Below are 15,579 nucleotides of genomic sequence, written 5' to 3'. Positions count from 1 at the left end.
CAAAACAGGACAGAAGAAGTGATTTTTGCTCCTGAACGCATAAAGTGGGCATTCAATTTTGATTTCTTCAGGAAAAAATAAAAATAAATAAATAAACCGAAAGGCACAGTAGCAGACAAACTTCCACAAGGAGCACCAATACGTACAAAAATATCTCGCATATACTTATACCTTATTACCTTATGTACATAAATTACATCCATACAAGGACGCTCAACGTTCAAAATACCATTCGTAACACCGTCAGAGCAACTTCGGTAACTTCTTCAACTCGCTGATATTCAACACTCGGTCATCGACCTCCTCATCGTCATCATCCCATCCACCCTGACGTCCGTCATCCAACAGCCCGTAGTTCTTGAGGTACTCCCTGGTTGCAAAGGATACTGCGTTTGATTCCTCGTATTCTGAAAACACCTCCTGCCCCACTTTCTTCTGTGCTTCCTGCTCGAGCACGTGCTTCAGGAGACCCTGCGGACCTTTCTTCTTCCGTTCTCCAAGGGCAGCCGGGGACGGCTGCGGTGCTCCAAAGTTCTTGGCAGAAGTACAGTACTTCTGTGCTATGCAATTTGCCTGGAAGCTCAAATCGCTGCCACTGCTTCTGTACACGGAAGAGTCATTGAGGTGCAAGGTCTGGTATTTGAGGCGGGGGTGGATGAATGTCTCCAGCGTCGACCTGAAAGTGATAGTTCCGGAGAGCTTAGAGCCATAGTTCAGATCTAGACCAAAGCCAAACAAATGCTGTCACATGCTTTCTTATGATGCTACGAGTCACTGTACAAAATAGGTGCTTCAATTAAGTTTGTAACCAATGATTAAAGCGACAGTGTCACCACCACATGGTTGCCACACGAGACGTGACAGGGAATGCTAAATCTTTTTAATTTGCACGTTTAATTGCGGCAAAACGGTTCGGGAGCGACGTCTGGCGGGAAATAAACCCCAATTTGTCGAGCAACAGTGATCTATGTTCCAGCCCGACTGGCTTGCTGCTCATGATGACTACGTAGCCGACACATAACAGACCTCTTTTTTTTTTAGACCCAGTGTTGCGCACGTACAATGTAGCTTTGCCGCCATACTTGACGAGCAACGCGGAGTTGGTGGCGACTTCGACACAGTGTTGCCCGTAATTTTAAGTTTTAATTTTCAAAAAAAAAAAACTATGAGCGCAATTGTGACAAGAAATTGTAACGAGGACTCGGGCTATCGAATAGATAAATTTTCTGGGATTGTGGCTCTACTGCTTTAGGGGAATTTTAAGACTACAGGTTTTCCCGGTGATTTTAATCCAAGTGCCAGCTAAATTAATCCATGTGCAATGCAAACTTTATGGGGCATGGATTAATTTAGCTGGCACTTGGATTAAAATCGCCAGGAAAACCTGTAGTGTTATGAACGAAACATGAAGGGTGACATGCTAACAGTGGTGTTATACAAAATCAATGTCTTACTTAGCTGTGCTGTCTCCACCTGAACCCACCTTCCCGAGTACACTCACGTCCTCGCAAAAGCTTACAGTGTGCTGAGACGATTCAAATCCTTGATGGGGACTGCCGTACGTGTAGCCCTGCAGAAACAGGCAACTTGTTGACTACAGTGGAATGCAGGAAACGAGATGCAGCGTACAGACCTTAGAGTTGTCCACACTTATTGCGCTGCAAGGATTGCTGGACCCAACCGGGACCTTTAGAACGAGAAACAGCACCACCGCGTCAGGGTAGATAAATTACCGCAAATTGTTTATCTTTACTTCATCGTGAGCCAGAAAGACTTACGTGACCACCTCTCTTCACAGCTGTGCTGTGACTGCGCTGATCCGCGTGAAATGCGTTTGCCGTTCCCTGTCTTGCACGGCCCCCTTTTTTCTTCTGGGCTTTTTCCGGGAAGAACAATGTGTATGCCTTGTCATCTTGCTCGTGGTCTTCATAGGGTCTACCCAGCATCTGCGGTGATGCGTGATTCAGCGTTCGTGGAGGAGAGCAGCGACCGCATAATGTGCACCGAGAGCCTTCCTTCGGGTCGTCCGTCTGTGTCCCCGCGTCGAATGACGGTGGCTGTCGTCTAGGCGGGCTCGACGCCGTTTCCGTCATTGTCGACGCATCCGAAGCGTTTGGTGTGTGTTGCTGGAAGGAAAAGAAATCACCATTGAAGGCATTGGACAGCTCAAAAGTGTTTCCAGAGAAACTTGAATCAGCCCCGTAAAGTTCTACGCATATCTCGCTTTGATCAACCCACCTCTTTTTCAAGTCCCACAGACAGGCGCTCAGGAGGCCTTGGACTTCCATTCTGTTCTCTCGTGCCGTCACCTTCTCCGATGCTCTTACGGCGCTGACCCTCGAGCAGCAACTGAATCTGCATTTTCAGTTCGGACAGTTGCTGATCTTGCCGCCTGATCAATTCGTAGACTTCAGGTGACGCGCCTGGACTGCCATCGCTCGGAAGCCTTTCACGTGGGCAATTTCCTGCCTGCTGGCCTGGAGGCTGCATGTCCTGAATATTCACATTCTTGTTCGCAGGAAACTGCGGAGCGTTTTGTCCACCTGTTGGCGGATATGGTGCCGGGCTACTTGCCGAGGCGACAGTGCCTGTGGCTCCCAAAAAATGTGGAGCGTTACTGCTATTGGCTGATGGAACCGCATGTTGAGTATGTGCGGGCAAAGGATTATTTGCAGCATAGCCTGCATACTGTAGTGGCGGCGAAGGATAGTTTAGAGGCATAGCCTGATACTGGAGCTGTTCGGGAGAATATCCCATTCCGAAGTTCCGTTCGGTCGGTGACATCAGCGGAATCGTCGAACGTTGAGAAAAATCGGTCGTCTCCGCAGGAAAGACCGCCGCTGGTTGGCCGCTCTGCTGGTAGTACGGCGACGAGCCGTAGAACGAAACATCTGGCACAGACGGGTTTGTGTTGATCGGCTGTTCGAAGTAGAAGGTTATTACAAAGTTATTAATTACGAGACATAATTGATCGCAGTTTTTTATGTGAACAGGCCAACTACGTAGGATCATGCAAGTCGTTCACAAGATTAAAAAATCTCCAGCGCACACCACTGCAACAAGATGACTGGCGGATAGACAAAGAGGAAGAAAAGAAAAATCATATTTTGAGGTGCACACGTCAGTGTTACGAAAGAATGCAATGCATAATATCCCGAGCCAAATGTGTTATCCACATACTACGTTTGCTATGGGAGCAGAGGGCTGAGGCCACGTTCCACAATTAGGAGAGGTAGCATCTCTTCGAGGCATGCCCTGCATGGGTTGCGTGTTTCTGTTTGAGTCACTGAAAGAGAAGTTCTGTGTGAGTGAAGTTCGAATGAAAAATGGAGAGCTACATCAGCATCGAGCACGGCTCGTAAAAAAAAGACAAAAATAAAGACAAAGAAATCAGCTCACATGCTACACTTGGCAGCAAATTCCTCCGCAGCCCATTCAAAGTTTTCAGACGATTTTCCGCACGCTACTTTTTCCAGCGCCATCGTAATGACCTTGTTAGTTGTTGTTGGAACCTTGAATCAAAATAACCAATACGGGAAAATACGTGACGATGATGAGGACGACGATAATAATAATAAAAATGTATTACCCGTGAGACAGACGTGGATGCACAACCTCTCCACAACTGATACCGCGGTTTGCAAACGTTTGTGCAGATACAGTTGTAAAACAGTGCCTGTCCCGGCACCGAACTCGACGCCGTGGGAAATAGGGCTATGAGAAAGATGCCGGATAACCTGTAAGAGAAGGGATAGCAAGACAGCCCGATTGAGAACACCATGTGCAGCGACGTCAGTCCGACCCGTTTACCGTGATGCGATGTGAACATTGCTGAGGAACTGCGCTCCAGCCCACCAGACGTACGGATGCTGAACGGAATGAATGCCGCTAACCCAGCTGAAATTGCGAAACGTTAATCGTAAAAGCCCCGCAGACGTACATTGTTGTTGTTGTTGACGTCATACAGACGTTGGTTAACTTGGGGTATTGAGCAGGGTTGGTTACCGAAAATATTATTGTTTCCGGTTCCGTTTCCGGAAACTGAGAAGCTTGACTTTTCGTTTCCGTTTCTGTTGCTGGACGATTTTTCTGTAGCGGTTTCTGTTTCAGTTTCCTTTTAAGAATTTCGTTTCTGTTTCTGTTTCTGAGGTAATTTTGGTAACTGGTTTCTGTTTCTCATCCGGAACTTGTACTGTCTGGTTTTGGCTTTTTCATGTCAGATATTCTAGTTACATAATGGATGCAAAAGCGACACCAAGCACAAACACTAAAGACTTTAATGCAAAGTTTGTCACAAAATCTTATACACCACAAATGGATGCCTCTCTAGGGTGCAGAAATACATGCCTTTAAGTTTCAAAAGTCTCCGTTCGTGCGCAAAAAAAAAAAACACGTCATCCAAAACTTTCGCGTCCGTCTTGCTGCGCAGTGGTCTCAACACGAAAGAAAGTCACGAAAATGAACGACTGAATGAATGATGACTGGAAGAATAGCACGGATGTATATAACTTTCATATTAACGCAGAAACACAGAGGGAAACATCTTGCGAATTCGGTTTCCGTTAACGTTACCACTTTCGAATTTCGTTTCTGTTTCCGGTAGTGGAAACTAAAACAATTTTGTTTCCGTTTCCTGTTGAATTACGGTAATTTCCGTTTCTCGTTTCCGGTAGCCAACCCCGGTGTTGAGGCTTTGTGGTACCTACATGCCTATGAAGTTAAGGTCAGCTTCCTTGAGTCGATTCTTTGCAAACAGACAAAGTCGTTCACCGCACAGTGTTATGAACCTAGAACGGGCAGGAAACAATAAATAATGGGTGCAATGGTTGTTGTGTTAGCTAGCAATATAAAGCTAAAAGCGGGTGTTTATGCGCTGGAAAGAACAGAAACAAGCGATCAAGAAAAAGCAAGTAAACGCTTCAGTGTGAGGGTGGCAGTGGAGCTTGAAATTTGCATATGTGCTTTTGCTAATGCTCCTTCCAGAGCACTTTAGGAAAATGACTAGTAGAACGTGAAGAAAACCAATGTGCAAGTTTATGGCAATGCAGGATAAAAAATAACATAGACGATTAAAAGAGCATCAACTGTTTACTATGCAGGGTGTCCCAGCTAAATGTGACCATATTTTTTTAAAAAAATATGTATCACTTTTTACAAGATGAAATCAATTGCAATATAGCGTAGGCTGAAGGGCACTCCCTAGGTGGGGCATTAGCAGACCCCTAAGGCAATGTCTTAATTAACTTTCAATAGTAAACTTTTTAATTATAAAAGCTACAAAGTCGTTCCAATGAGAACATCCGATCTCTTCGGTCACCAGATACCAAAGCCGTTTTCAGAACAAAAATCCGTTCGATAGGTCGTCCGCAAAAAATTCGTGGAGGGACACCATGTTTTTTCTCTTTATTTTGTTAATTTACTGTCATTACTTCAGCCCAGTTGGAAAGGGCCCGCTTAGCATGACGACAAGTCCACCAATCCCCCAGCAGAAGCGAAAGATTGCGGGCAAGTGGTAAAAAATAGACTAGTAGTAGAAATTAGTTTGCGTTTTCTGGTAAGCGTCCAAAAATTCTTCCCAACCTCCGTTTTTTCGTACGCGAAACACTCACCCGAAGTCTGGAAGGGCGTTCCGACTGAGACGCAGGCTTTCGTAGACGGCGTTTCTGATCACGGGGATAGCAAAGAGGGGGACGACCCTGAGGGGCAAGTCGACCGTGAAAGCCTCCGCGACGAGATTGCAAGACGGCCCCTTTGTACGAGCGGTCAGCACCAGAGAAACTGCACATTCGAGGCTAGCTCCAAATTCCAAGTTCTGTTGAACCCAGTCGTTGTGGAACTCCTGGTTTGAGAGAGTTTCATGTTGGTTACTCTAAGGGGGAATTCACATCTTCAGAAACCTCTGGGTGATTTCCTTTCGCACAAGATACGTGAGCGCTATAAACCAGCATCTTTAGATTGGTACTGGTTTGTTCTCTGAGGCAGCGTTCACACGGGGCAACTTTTTGCAGCAACTATGAGCAACTTTGGAGTTGCTGTCAGCCGGCAACCTCCAGCAACTCGAGTTGCTCCGAGTTGCTGCGAATCGCTCCCGGACCGAAAACTTGAGAAGTTGCTCGTGCATCGGCCAATCAGAGAGGGAAGCATTGCCACGTGACTCCCGATGGCGTTGTGGATTTCGTTCGTGGGTTCATAGGTTCAAATCCTGGAGGTGCAGCTAAAAAATAACTTTTTCTTTTTTACGAACTTCACGGAAACATATCAGTTGCCACTTCTGGACGGCAATAATGATCTATTGGAGCAATAAAACTGACTGAAAGTTGATAAACAGCAGCTAAAGAAAAGATTCCACCAGTTCGATTCGAACCCACATTGTCCGGTCGCCATAGGGTTGCTTGTGGGTGGAGCTACAGAGTTGCTGCGTGTGAACGCGGACTCGAAATTGCTCAAAAGACGTTGGTTTGAGTTGCTTCGAGTTGCTGGGAAAAGTTGCCCCGTGTGAACGCCGGCTTAGCTTTTCTCTAGTCAATTTTTTAGAGGACAAAGTTGAGCCGTTGATTTTTAGTAAATTAAAGTTTGGTGCGTCTCGAACGTGTGTTGCCATGTCGATAGAGTGTCGCGCACTAAAATATTTGCGAATACGGGCTCGATACAAATCAACGGATAGTCCTGGAATGCTACAAAATGTGTCACTGACACGGGCAAAGCAAGGAGAACACGCCAGTACTTCTGTTTTGACGACACTTTACGCTGTTCCTGAGCGCTGTGCTTACTTAGCCACTTAAGGGGAATCACTTAGGTGGCTAAGTAAGTGCTGAGGAGTGCTTCACTGTTACTGGGATGTGAGAAACAGTGACTAGGGCAAAACTGGACTTACCTCTATCCTTGCAAGGTAGTCCTCTTTTGTGGTAGGTCTTTCGGAGCTCTGTCCCTTCTTAAACTAGAAAGATTGTTTAGTATAATACACATTTACTCCCCTAATTACAGAAGTTGTAAAGCCATCTCTAACCATGTGCGTTTGAGGCACTTTTATAGAACCTTTTGCCGCGTTCGAGATTTTGTCATGTTCGTATAATTTTCCCCAATCTCGGGGTTTTGAAGCCCGGAAGTTAATTCCTCGTTAACGCACCTTGTAAGGTACTTGAAGTCGAGAAGATGCAGAGGGTGTCACAGTATCGGTGCAAAACTGGTCAATGACAACTGCAATTCCATCGCCTTCTGCAAAGATTAGAAACAGAGAAGGTGCAGATTGAGTAACAAGGTTGTACGACCTACTTATAATTGCGACTCAGTTAAAATACAACTCACCTACAAGGAGCTGCACATTTCCGAGCATAAAACACGACGCAGATTCTGCCCGTTTGTCGAATGTATTACGAAATGCAGCGTTCAGTATTTGATCTTTGATTCGGACGACAGGGGAACTGCAAGAGGTTCGTTGAAGATTGACGGAAACCGGCATTTCGCAGTGAACAAACGTAAGTGCATACCGAAATGAGTCAATTCCCAATAAGACGGGTTCACCAGACACTAGTTGGTTCCACAAGAACGCTGAAGGATCCCTGCAAGATAAATACAATCGTCATAACGGAAAAGCAACCCATCCGTTGCGAAGTTACGAAGGATGATTGAAGTTTGAAACAAGCCGATGCGCGCTTACCGTGCTCCAAAGTTGGGATCGTTGGCTCTATAATCCATCTAACTGAAACTGTGTGACATAAGATGAGGTTCAAACGTCCTCCAACAGTGGGAATGTGTCATATTGCAAACTGCGAGCAACTAAAGCAACCGGTGTCTGCAAATAAAAATCCCTCCATGATGGATTGCAACGATGTCGATGGGCTGTCCAGGGTATGTGGGACACCCATAATCGAAACTGCTTCATGAATATAAGCTATATACGGAAAAAGCAGGAAAGTTTTGTGACTGGTGTTCCAATCGCCTGGACTTTAACAAGATTTTCACTTTGGGGTGGGGTAGGGAGGGGGGGGGGGGAATCCAGTAAACGGGTCAGAGGGGTGTCATGCCCAGGGATTGGAACCGTTACTTTTTTCGGTCCCGGTTTAGCCGGTTCATGGGCAGTAATTTTGCTACATGAAAGCGAGCTTACCCTCACCGCACACGGTTATTGAGAAAGGTGTGAGATAACCGTTTCAAGAAGCGTCTGCTGCTGCCTCGCCACGACCACTTGCTTTACAAGACGAACCGTCCTTAGGGAAACGCACGAAGTTTTGCACGGTTTCGGTTTCACTCTCTGCCTCTTCGTTGCAGAAGATGGTCGGGGCATCCGAAGGGAGTAGCAGGGCTCTGATATTTTCTTGTATTGCACTCCCGTGGTCGTCTGCTAAAAACGAAAAGGGAAGTGCTGGAAGCCCTCTGGCAGAACCCGGTCATGGGCCTCATTTGCTCCGGCAAAAAAACTGGCGATACAGTACGTCACAAACGTTTACTCTCATCTGGCATCGTACAAAAAATAAATAATAATAAAAGAAAGGTCGGTCGATAGTACAATTAGGTATATTTCACCGCTGAACCGATTCCGGAACCGGTAACCGTATCAATTTTTTTCGGTTCAGTTCCGGTTCGGTTCAGGACAAGCAAAAAAATTGTTCGGGTTCGGTCCGGGTTCGATGGAAAATAATGTTTTTTTTTTTCGGTTTTCGGTTCGGGTTCAGTTCCGGTTTCGATCCCTGCTTGGAACTAGCACTGCAAACAAAGTTGTACTTAAAACGTTCATTCGTCCGGTCAGTCTGGAATTGCCTGGCTAATGTACATTTATTACGCTAACGAACCTTTTACTATTTACTGAAAGTATATCGGTTCGGTTCAGGAAAATTTACCAAGAAATACACGCATTATGCAAAATACATGCATTATCAGGAAACCAGTGCTCGAATTCTTGTCTATGAAATTGCAAAACACAGTTTGATGGGACAGTGAACACAAGAAGCCAATGAAAAAATGGCTAAGAAGCCAGCGAGCTGGTGAAGATGATGCATAATGTAAGAACCCCCGAGACTAGGGAACACGAAGAGACAGACACAAACACGAAGTCTCAAGAAACCGACTACTTGACAAAATAAATTCAACTTGTCAAAATAAAAAGAAATAAATATGAAAATGGAGGTGCGGGGCATCGATCCCCGTACCTCTCGCATGCTAAGCGAGCGCTCTACCATCTGAGCTACACCCCCAACACATACAAGTGTTCTTATTCAGCCTTTACATGCTTACATTGCCCACTACGCCTTCTATGCCGAAGGTAATTTTCCTCCTATTATTTGACTCTGGGACGTTTCCCTGCACTCAGAGATATCATACGAGGGAGTATACGTGAAGAATGTTCCACTGGGAACTGAGGGAATAGCGCAGAGCAGCTCGTGTTGGGAAGAGCTTTTTCCACAATGCACGGAATGAATATAATCTGTGTCCGTAGCAGAACAAAGGTCTGCTATAACTGGAGTTCCCCATAGAATGAAGGAGTAGTGTGGGAAACAGCTAGTACATGGAGTTTAGGAAAAATAAAGAATCGTATCATGTTCAAAATGGAGCATTTTTGCCACGTATACGTCCTGGGCCTGTGGCGCAACGGATAACGCGTCTGACTACGGATCAGAAGATTCCAGGTTCGAATCCTGGCAGGCTCGGTATTTTCTTTCTTTTTGTTTCAAGGAATTTATGAACTAATATTTGTTTTTTCTGTGGCACGGAACACACACACACACACCCCTAGCACGCCTAGCACGAACGAAAAAGTGGCTTGGTTTGTATTTGGGAGCGCTTTTTCTCTCCAGGTCGCGGGATGGCGCCACATTGCAGCTCCCTTACAAAACCTTGGCCTATGCCTTGGCGCATTTTAGCCGGTTTATCCCACGGCACCCTGCAACACCGAAAACATCACAATCACTCATCACGATGGGTCAAGTGAGCCAGGATCGCACTGATTTATTTCTTGCCATAAATTACAAGCAATACTTGACTTTCTTTCCAAGACATCGCCGATGCCAGACGACGTGGAGCGGAATACAGACAACACGACACAACACACACCCAATCGGCTTTCTTTATTTCATCTTATTTTGTAAATGTTCGCGCACGTACGTAAGAATATATGTTAAAGCGTGGGTATACTGCACAGCTGTCGCACCTTTCAGGAGCATTTCAGTTGTCTTTGTAGTTTTATCAGGAACAAATATGCATTTTGCTGTGCATTTGACGGCGACTGCTGTGGATACTGGCTTTCTTTTAATACTTCTCGAAAAATACGCAGGAGTAATCAGCTTCCCCTTTCTTTATCTCCAAAAGCAGCAAAGTCGAAAGACACAAATTTATCGATAAAGCCCGAATGCTCCAGATGCAAAACACCACTGCTTCTGCACAACTTCGCAACCTCGGCGCTTTGAAACATTGACGTAACATATTCCATAGCATAATGAAAAACCTGATCCGCCTTTGAAACCAGATATCAATCTCTGCCCTTCTACGTACACAAGTTGCATGACTGAAGGTCCGCTTTTTGCAAAGCGCTCAAAATAAAACCCCGGCATCATCAATCACGCAGCGGCGTAGCAGACGACCACAAAGCAACGCACACGCAGTTTCTGCTTTCACAGAAACCTCGCCACGTGATTGGCTCCGACTCGTCCAATCATAACGAACTGGTCAGTGCGGGCGCCGCGACATCTCGCGAAGAAGAAGCGAACCTTCCACATGCTGAAGAGCGGAGGAGTTCGAACAGAAATGTTCGGTCGTCAGTATCGCGCGTGTTTGTGATCGGTGTGTTGGTTGCGCCGGAACATGCGAGTCCCGATGATTCGCAATGTGCGCATGGTGCAAAATAGTTCTTTGTTGCGAGGGTCGTTGGACTAAGCATGCAGATTAGGACACATGGATTTGGGGTCATCTTCTCACTCTGCTTCTTCTGCCTGGTAAGTTTTGTCTTCTGGCTTCGGTGACAAATGTCCTCTGATCTCCACACGCGCACCTGGATGGCGGTACAACGGTGAGGGAGAGTTCTGCTGATTGTGGCTTCGAGACAGCGAAAAAAAATGTTGACTGCTGGAAAGAGGGAGAGAGAGAGAAAAAAAATATAGCCGAAAATTAGGTTAGAAAATTTTTGTGCTGTTTGACAATTTTTAAAAAGGTGTTGCATGTGCCGGCACTGCTTTCAAAATCTTGGAGGTCATATTTTTGGGAAACAAAATATGACCTCTGAAATGTCTCTTGCTTTACACACAATACTTTCTTACAGTTATTACACTGAAACACAACTACACAAATGACGCAAGGAGATTCACCTTCAACAAGGCTACCGATAACATATAGGATAGCATTTTTGTGCAATACGCTCAGTGTAGTTCAATGTCGAAGGGATGCTGTAGGAACATACGAAGCAGTTAAGTAGGTCGAGTACTTTCGTGGTGTTGCATAATCGGTACTTTTGTTATGAGGCCAAGATATTTGCCGAACTGCAAGATGTTCACAAAGACTTAGTGAGATATGCCGCTATGAATGACGTAAAAGTTGCAGAGTATTTTGTTCATCAAAGTGAAGCGGATCGAATCCGCAATGATGGTATACCATTCTCGGCGGTGGAGTGTTATGCATCCCTGTAGAATTTATCATTCCCAGTTAACGTAATAGTAGCTGGTGTCAATTAGCAGAAAACGTCACAATTACCCAATGAAAGAATTAACTAAAGAAATAATGAATTAATGATTTAAGAGTTGGTCTTCTGTCAGCTAGGAAAACGTTAGCTGTCCGGGTTTCAGCAAATAATATCTCGGATATGTACATAAGTGTAGTTGACGTAGAGCATGATCTTCCAGCGTGGGTCACATCAGATATATCCTGCCCGGTACATTTATACTACAAGAAAGCAGTAGGTTAGTTCTCAGGGTCCATATACGTCTCCATAAGATCTTTTGATACCGTAATTTTTTTTTCCCCTTGTAACTTGTAACTGAGACATGACCGTACGTTATTTTCTTGATATAAATTCCGTTGAATGTAGTCATATCGAGTTAAATCACTGCAAACTTAAAGAAGCTAGAGTCCAAGAAGATACTATCGTGTGGCTCAAATTTTCGTAAAACGTCAGCCGAGCGAAGTCGCGACTCGAAAGGAACGGTAACTCGATAAACTAGGCCGCAAATTATTAATTATGTGGCATATTTTACACAAGCAGGAGACTTCGCGGCGCCAGTCGCTTTCAAGTTTGCGTCCGCTTATAATTGGGTTACAATGTACAACAGTTTTGATACGGAATATGAACTAAATCGCAGACGAGCTTGTTTACAACCAACGGAAAGAAAACATAAGCATGGCGGCACTCCTAACACATTTCAGTACCCTTTCTATTCATTTCAAAGTGTGTCATGCTTACTTCCATGGAACAAGTCCGCCGAAACATCGCATCAACTCGACAGCGTTGTCGCCACTTCAAAATGGGCCCTCCGAGAACGTAGCAAAATATCTTCTTAGGTTTTTCCTTTTTCATTTATATCTCTTAACATCCCGCAGCGATACTTCACATTCTGAGATTGTCAACGTGTGAAGCACACAATTTTCGTCCATACTCGAGTCCCCTTTATTTATTTATTTATTTCGCCCGCTTTCCCGCGATGGATTATAATCGCAGACGACAGCTAAGCAGACGAAGTGCTATTGGCAGACGACACTCAAGTAAAGGCGTCGGGCGGCCGTTTAGCGCAGAAGTGGTGATGGAGAGGCACCACTGTCAATCACAGAGACGCGCTGTTGCCCAGAAATACTTTCAAACTACTAGGGTGGGAGCCTCTCTAAGTACACATTTCGTCCTCACAAGTGCCTGCAGGTGTCAAAAGAAGTGTCTGCTTTTGGCGTCGGGGGGCGCGAAGAGTGCATACCATGTGACTGAGAGGGTAATAGTAGCGTAACGTGTAGGACGTAGAAGAAAGAATGTTTTCCGGGAAGGCGGAGAAGATATTTGCGGATAATACTGGGAAAATCGCTGCAAGTTAGTAGGCGACCGCGGGTACTAGAAGAACCCGGAGCTTGCGAGAACGAAGCAGACGACGTGAGAGTGTTTCTGCTTGCGTGTCGTCTGCTTCGATGTCCGGGAAAAAATGCACGATTCTGTTTCCCTTTGTTTCTGTCTACGTTGCTTGGTTTTGCTGCTAATACGTATTTACGTTGCGTAAGTCATGTTACTGTTTTGCAGCGAATTATTGCTATGGTCTTTACTTCGTCCGAACACCAAACGCACATCCGTTATGGCGATTCCGTTCATTATCGTTACATAGAAGCACAGAACCAGCTTTATAATGCTTCACGTTGGATCTGTATTAATGACGTCACTGGCGTAAATCAACACACGTTTCCTCCTCAGATTTCACGAACCGAATTTCTCCGATTCAGCATTTCATATAATAATAATAATTTTATTTGTGCCCAAGAACAACCATAAGGGCCTTAGTGTTGGCGCACATCACGAGATATTACAAAACACATCATACACAAACATACATAAGATAACACTAACAGAGAACAGGAAAAGGCCGGCGAAGAAGTACCGTGGAGTACCCACAGAGTACCCGTCTCTCTCATAGTTCCAGTCGTATTTCACGCGACGGTTCGTTACAGGCGGTCATCTCTTCGATGGCTCTAACGCGAGTTAATGGCCGATTCACTTCGTTAACCCCATAAAGGATGATGGTGTCCCATTAAACGCGCCAAATCAGTGCACATTCACTGCCTTCTACGACCAAGTCATTGTTCAGGAGACAGGGGGTGAGCAAATAAAATGTGACAGCGATGACAAGTGTGCCGAAATTTCGAATAGCTCTTCCGCGGGCGCGTGTTAATGGTCGGATTTTTTTTTTTTCTCAGCCTTTCTAAACGCTTACCTCTCACTCGTTTATATTGAGCCTTGAGATTCTATTGGGACTACCTTTTTTTTTATTACCTAATTTTTATCTACCTTTATAGAGATTTTATATATCTTTATCCTTGTACTAGTAACGATTTGTCGGGACTTTATCGCGATTTTATTGAGGTTGTTTTCGGATTTTAGTGCGCTTTTCTTGGCATTTTTAAGGATGAAAACTATATTGAAGAGAAAATGGAAGGCCATGTCCCGGCAATTTTACAAGCAATATAAGGAGAACTACTCTCGCTGACTTAAAATCGCTATTTAAAAAAGTGCAAGGACGAGAAAGAATTTGAACGCACAGGCATTGAACTGACAACCAAGTTTTATTTTGGAACAGAAGTTGCTTTTAACCTTCACTCATCCTCGCCGTCTTCTCGTGTCGAAACACTTATCCTGCGCAGATTTTGCTTTCCACCAATAAATTCGCAGAACTGTTCCCACTATCCAGTTGTTTCCATAAGAGGTGTGCATGAGTTAGAATTTCACGAAACCAGAACTTCAGTTCGTTTCAACCCGAAAGTAAACAAATGCTGCAGACATTATAATACTCAACGAGTTAGATAAAGATGACAAAAATTTTTTTATAATTTTTTATGAAAAAAAAATTTTGAAAAAAACTTTTAATGAACAAAAATTTTTTATAATCTATAAAAAGAAAAATAAATTTCTAACAGCATTTCATATTTTAGATATCAATGCCCTAATTATCTTCTACGGCATTATGATTTTATGGAGTGCTAGTAGACCATTGATAACGTCGCCGTGAAGCTTGCATGAATCAGAATCTTACCCGCGGATTGGGTGCGGTAGACGCGGTTTACTTTCGGAAGCCACGTTATGAACGGTCGACTAACGATAACACGTAGATTGTGTTATTATAACACAGCGTAATCGGAAAGCCCTCTGGCGGCGGTGTTCTTCGAAACGAAACATTGCGCAGCTGCCACAAAACACGAAACGGTGGAGCACAATCACCCAACGCTGCTTCTTTCTCTTTCTCTCTACTATCACAAAAATAAAATAAAAACAATACAGAAGCGACTGCAGCTGACCCATCTTTCCCCTGGTTTCCCCTCTTTCCCTAAAAAAAAATCCCTAAAAGATTTCACACCCTCCTTTACCCAAGATAAAGCTGAGAACGAGGTGTCCTTTTATGTTACCTATTGTGCCATCCTGATTTCTGCTGGTAAAGGGGGGTGGGGGAGGTGACAATTGGAAGAGGGAAAGAACTTGTCCCGTAATTCTATGGAGGGAAATGGGAAGACAGTGATTGGGCATGACATGGGAGGATGGTCAATAGTGACACCTGTCAGAGTGGGTGTGAACGGGGGTGAAATTGCTCGGGAAATGGGGATAAAAAGGAGGTGACTGACGGAGGATGACAGTTATTGTTTTTTCCCGTTACGATTCGTTGTCGTGGTTGTTGCCATGCAAGGGCACGAGCTAAGTTCCGACGGGTGTCCGGTTTGAAATAATAATAATAATAATTCGGGGCTTGACGCCGCGAGACAACTGTCGTGAAAACGTCATAGCTTCATGAGCGCGAGCTCTCAACATCCAGTGTTCACGAGATATTCCGTAGCAGACGACAGGGACGACGCTGACGGTGTCGTCTGCGAAGTGTCGTCTGCTAAGTGCGCACCACTCCCGATATTCCTCACCGTGTGAAT

The 15,579-nt window shown here is 44.8% G+C and overlaps 3 protein-coding genes and 2 non-coding genes across 6 annotated transcripts in view; 2 read left to right on the top strand and 3 right to left on the bottom strand.

Annotated features, from left to right (window-relative positions):
* Positions 1-45: 45 nt before the first annotated feature.
* LOC135390671 (SCL-interrupting locus protein homolog) lies at positions 46-7,821 on the bottom strand. The gene is made up of 16 exons (XM_064620478.1): positions 7,658-7,821; positions 7,488-7,559; positions 7,306-7,421; positions 7,127-7,215; positions 6,875-6,937; positions 5,610-5,839; positions 4,707-4,787; positions 3,811-3,897; positions 3,590-3,737; positions 3,400-3,512; positions 3,181-3,286; positions 2,239-2,919; positions 1,779-2,126; positions 1,634-1,687; positions 1,455-1,570; positions 46-676 (listed from the first exon to the last, which is right to left on the bottom strand). Exons 1-16 carry the CDS (start codon positions 7,693-7,695, stop codon positions 244-246), a joined length of 2,775 nt encoding a protein of 924 aa, XP_064476548.1. The 5' UTR covers positions 7,696-7,821; the 3' UTR covers positions 46-243.
* Positions 7,822-9,118: 1,297 nt separating this feature from the next.
* On the bottom strand, positions 9,119-9,191 carry Trnaa-agc (transfer RNA alanine (anticodon AGC)). Its single transcript has one exon. It is a non-coding gene; the product is annotated as a tRNA-Ala (tRNA).
* A 380-nt stretch (positions 9,192-9,571) lies between these two features.
* Trnar-acg (transfer RNA arginine (anticodon ACG)) lies at positions 9,572-9,644 on the top strand. Its single transcript has one exon. It is a non-coding gene; the product is annotated as a tRNA-Arg (tRNA).
* Positions 9,645-9,924: 280 nt separating this feature from the next.
* The window catches only part of LOC135390668 (cell cycle checkpoint protein RAD17-like), a 65,111-nt gene continuing 59,456 nt past the window's right edge, over positions 9,925-15,579 (bottom strand). The window contains exon 18 of one of the 2 annotated variants that reach the window (XM_064620473.1): positions 9,925-11,055. The gene's annotated coding sequence lies outside the window, so the exon portion shown is untranslated. The remainder of the gene's footprint in view (positions 11,056-15,579) is intronic. The other variant, XM_064620475.1, reaches the window with a different exon arrangement.
* LOC135390669 (metalloprotease TIKI1-like) overlaps positions 10,719-15,579 on the top strand; it is a 59,365-nt gene continuing 54,504 nt past the window's right edge. Inside the window, exon 1 of the mRNA XM_064620477.1 lies at positions 10,719-10,925. Within this exon, the coding sequence (XP_064476547.1) occupies positions 10,869-10,925 (57 nt within the window). The 5' untranslated portion in view covers positions 10,719-10,868. The remainder of the gene's footprint in view (positions 10,926-15,579) is intronic.

This window comes from Ornithodoros turicata, chromosome 4, assembly GCF_037126465.1.
Source record: "Ornithodoros turicata isolate Travis chromosome 4, ASM3712646v1, whole genome shotgun sequence".
Taxonomy (NCBI): domain Eukaryota; kingdom Metazoa; phylum Arthropoda; class Arachnida; order Ixodida; family Argasidae; genus Ornithodoros; species Ornithodoros turicata.
The sequence above is the reverse complement of the archived record's forward strand: the minus strand, read 5'-3'. Positions and strand labels throughout refer to the sequence as shown.

Excerpts from the sequence above, each read along its gene's own strand:
- LOC135390671 (XM_064620478.1), bottom strand. The coding sequence starts at position 7,695 with ATGGATTATAGAGCCAACGATCCCAACTTTGGAGCACG. Across the intron at positions 5,840-6,874 it reads ACTACCTTGCAAGGATAGAG|GAGTTCCACAACGACTGGGT; the intron begins GTAAGTCCAGTT and ends CTCTCAAACCAG. Across the intron at positions 4,788-5,609 it reads AACGCCCTTCCAGACTTCGG|GTTCATAACACTGTGCGGTG; the intron begins GTGAGTGTTTCG and ends TGCCCGTTCTAG.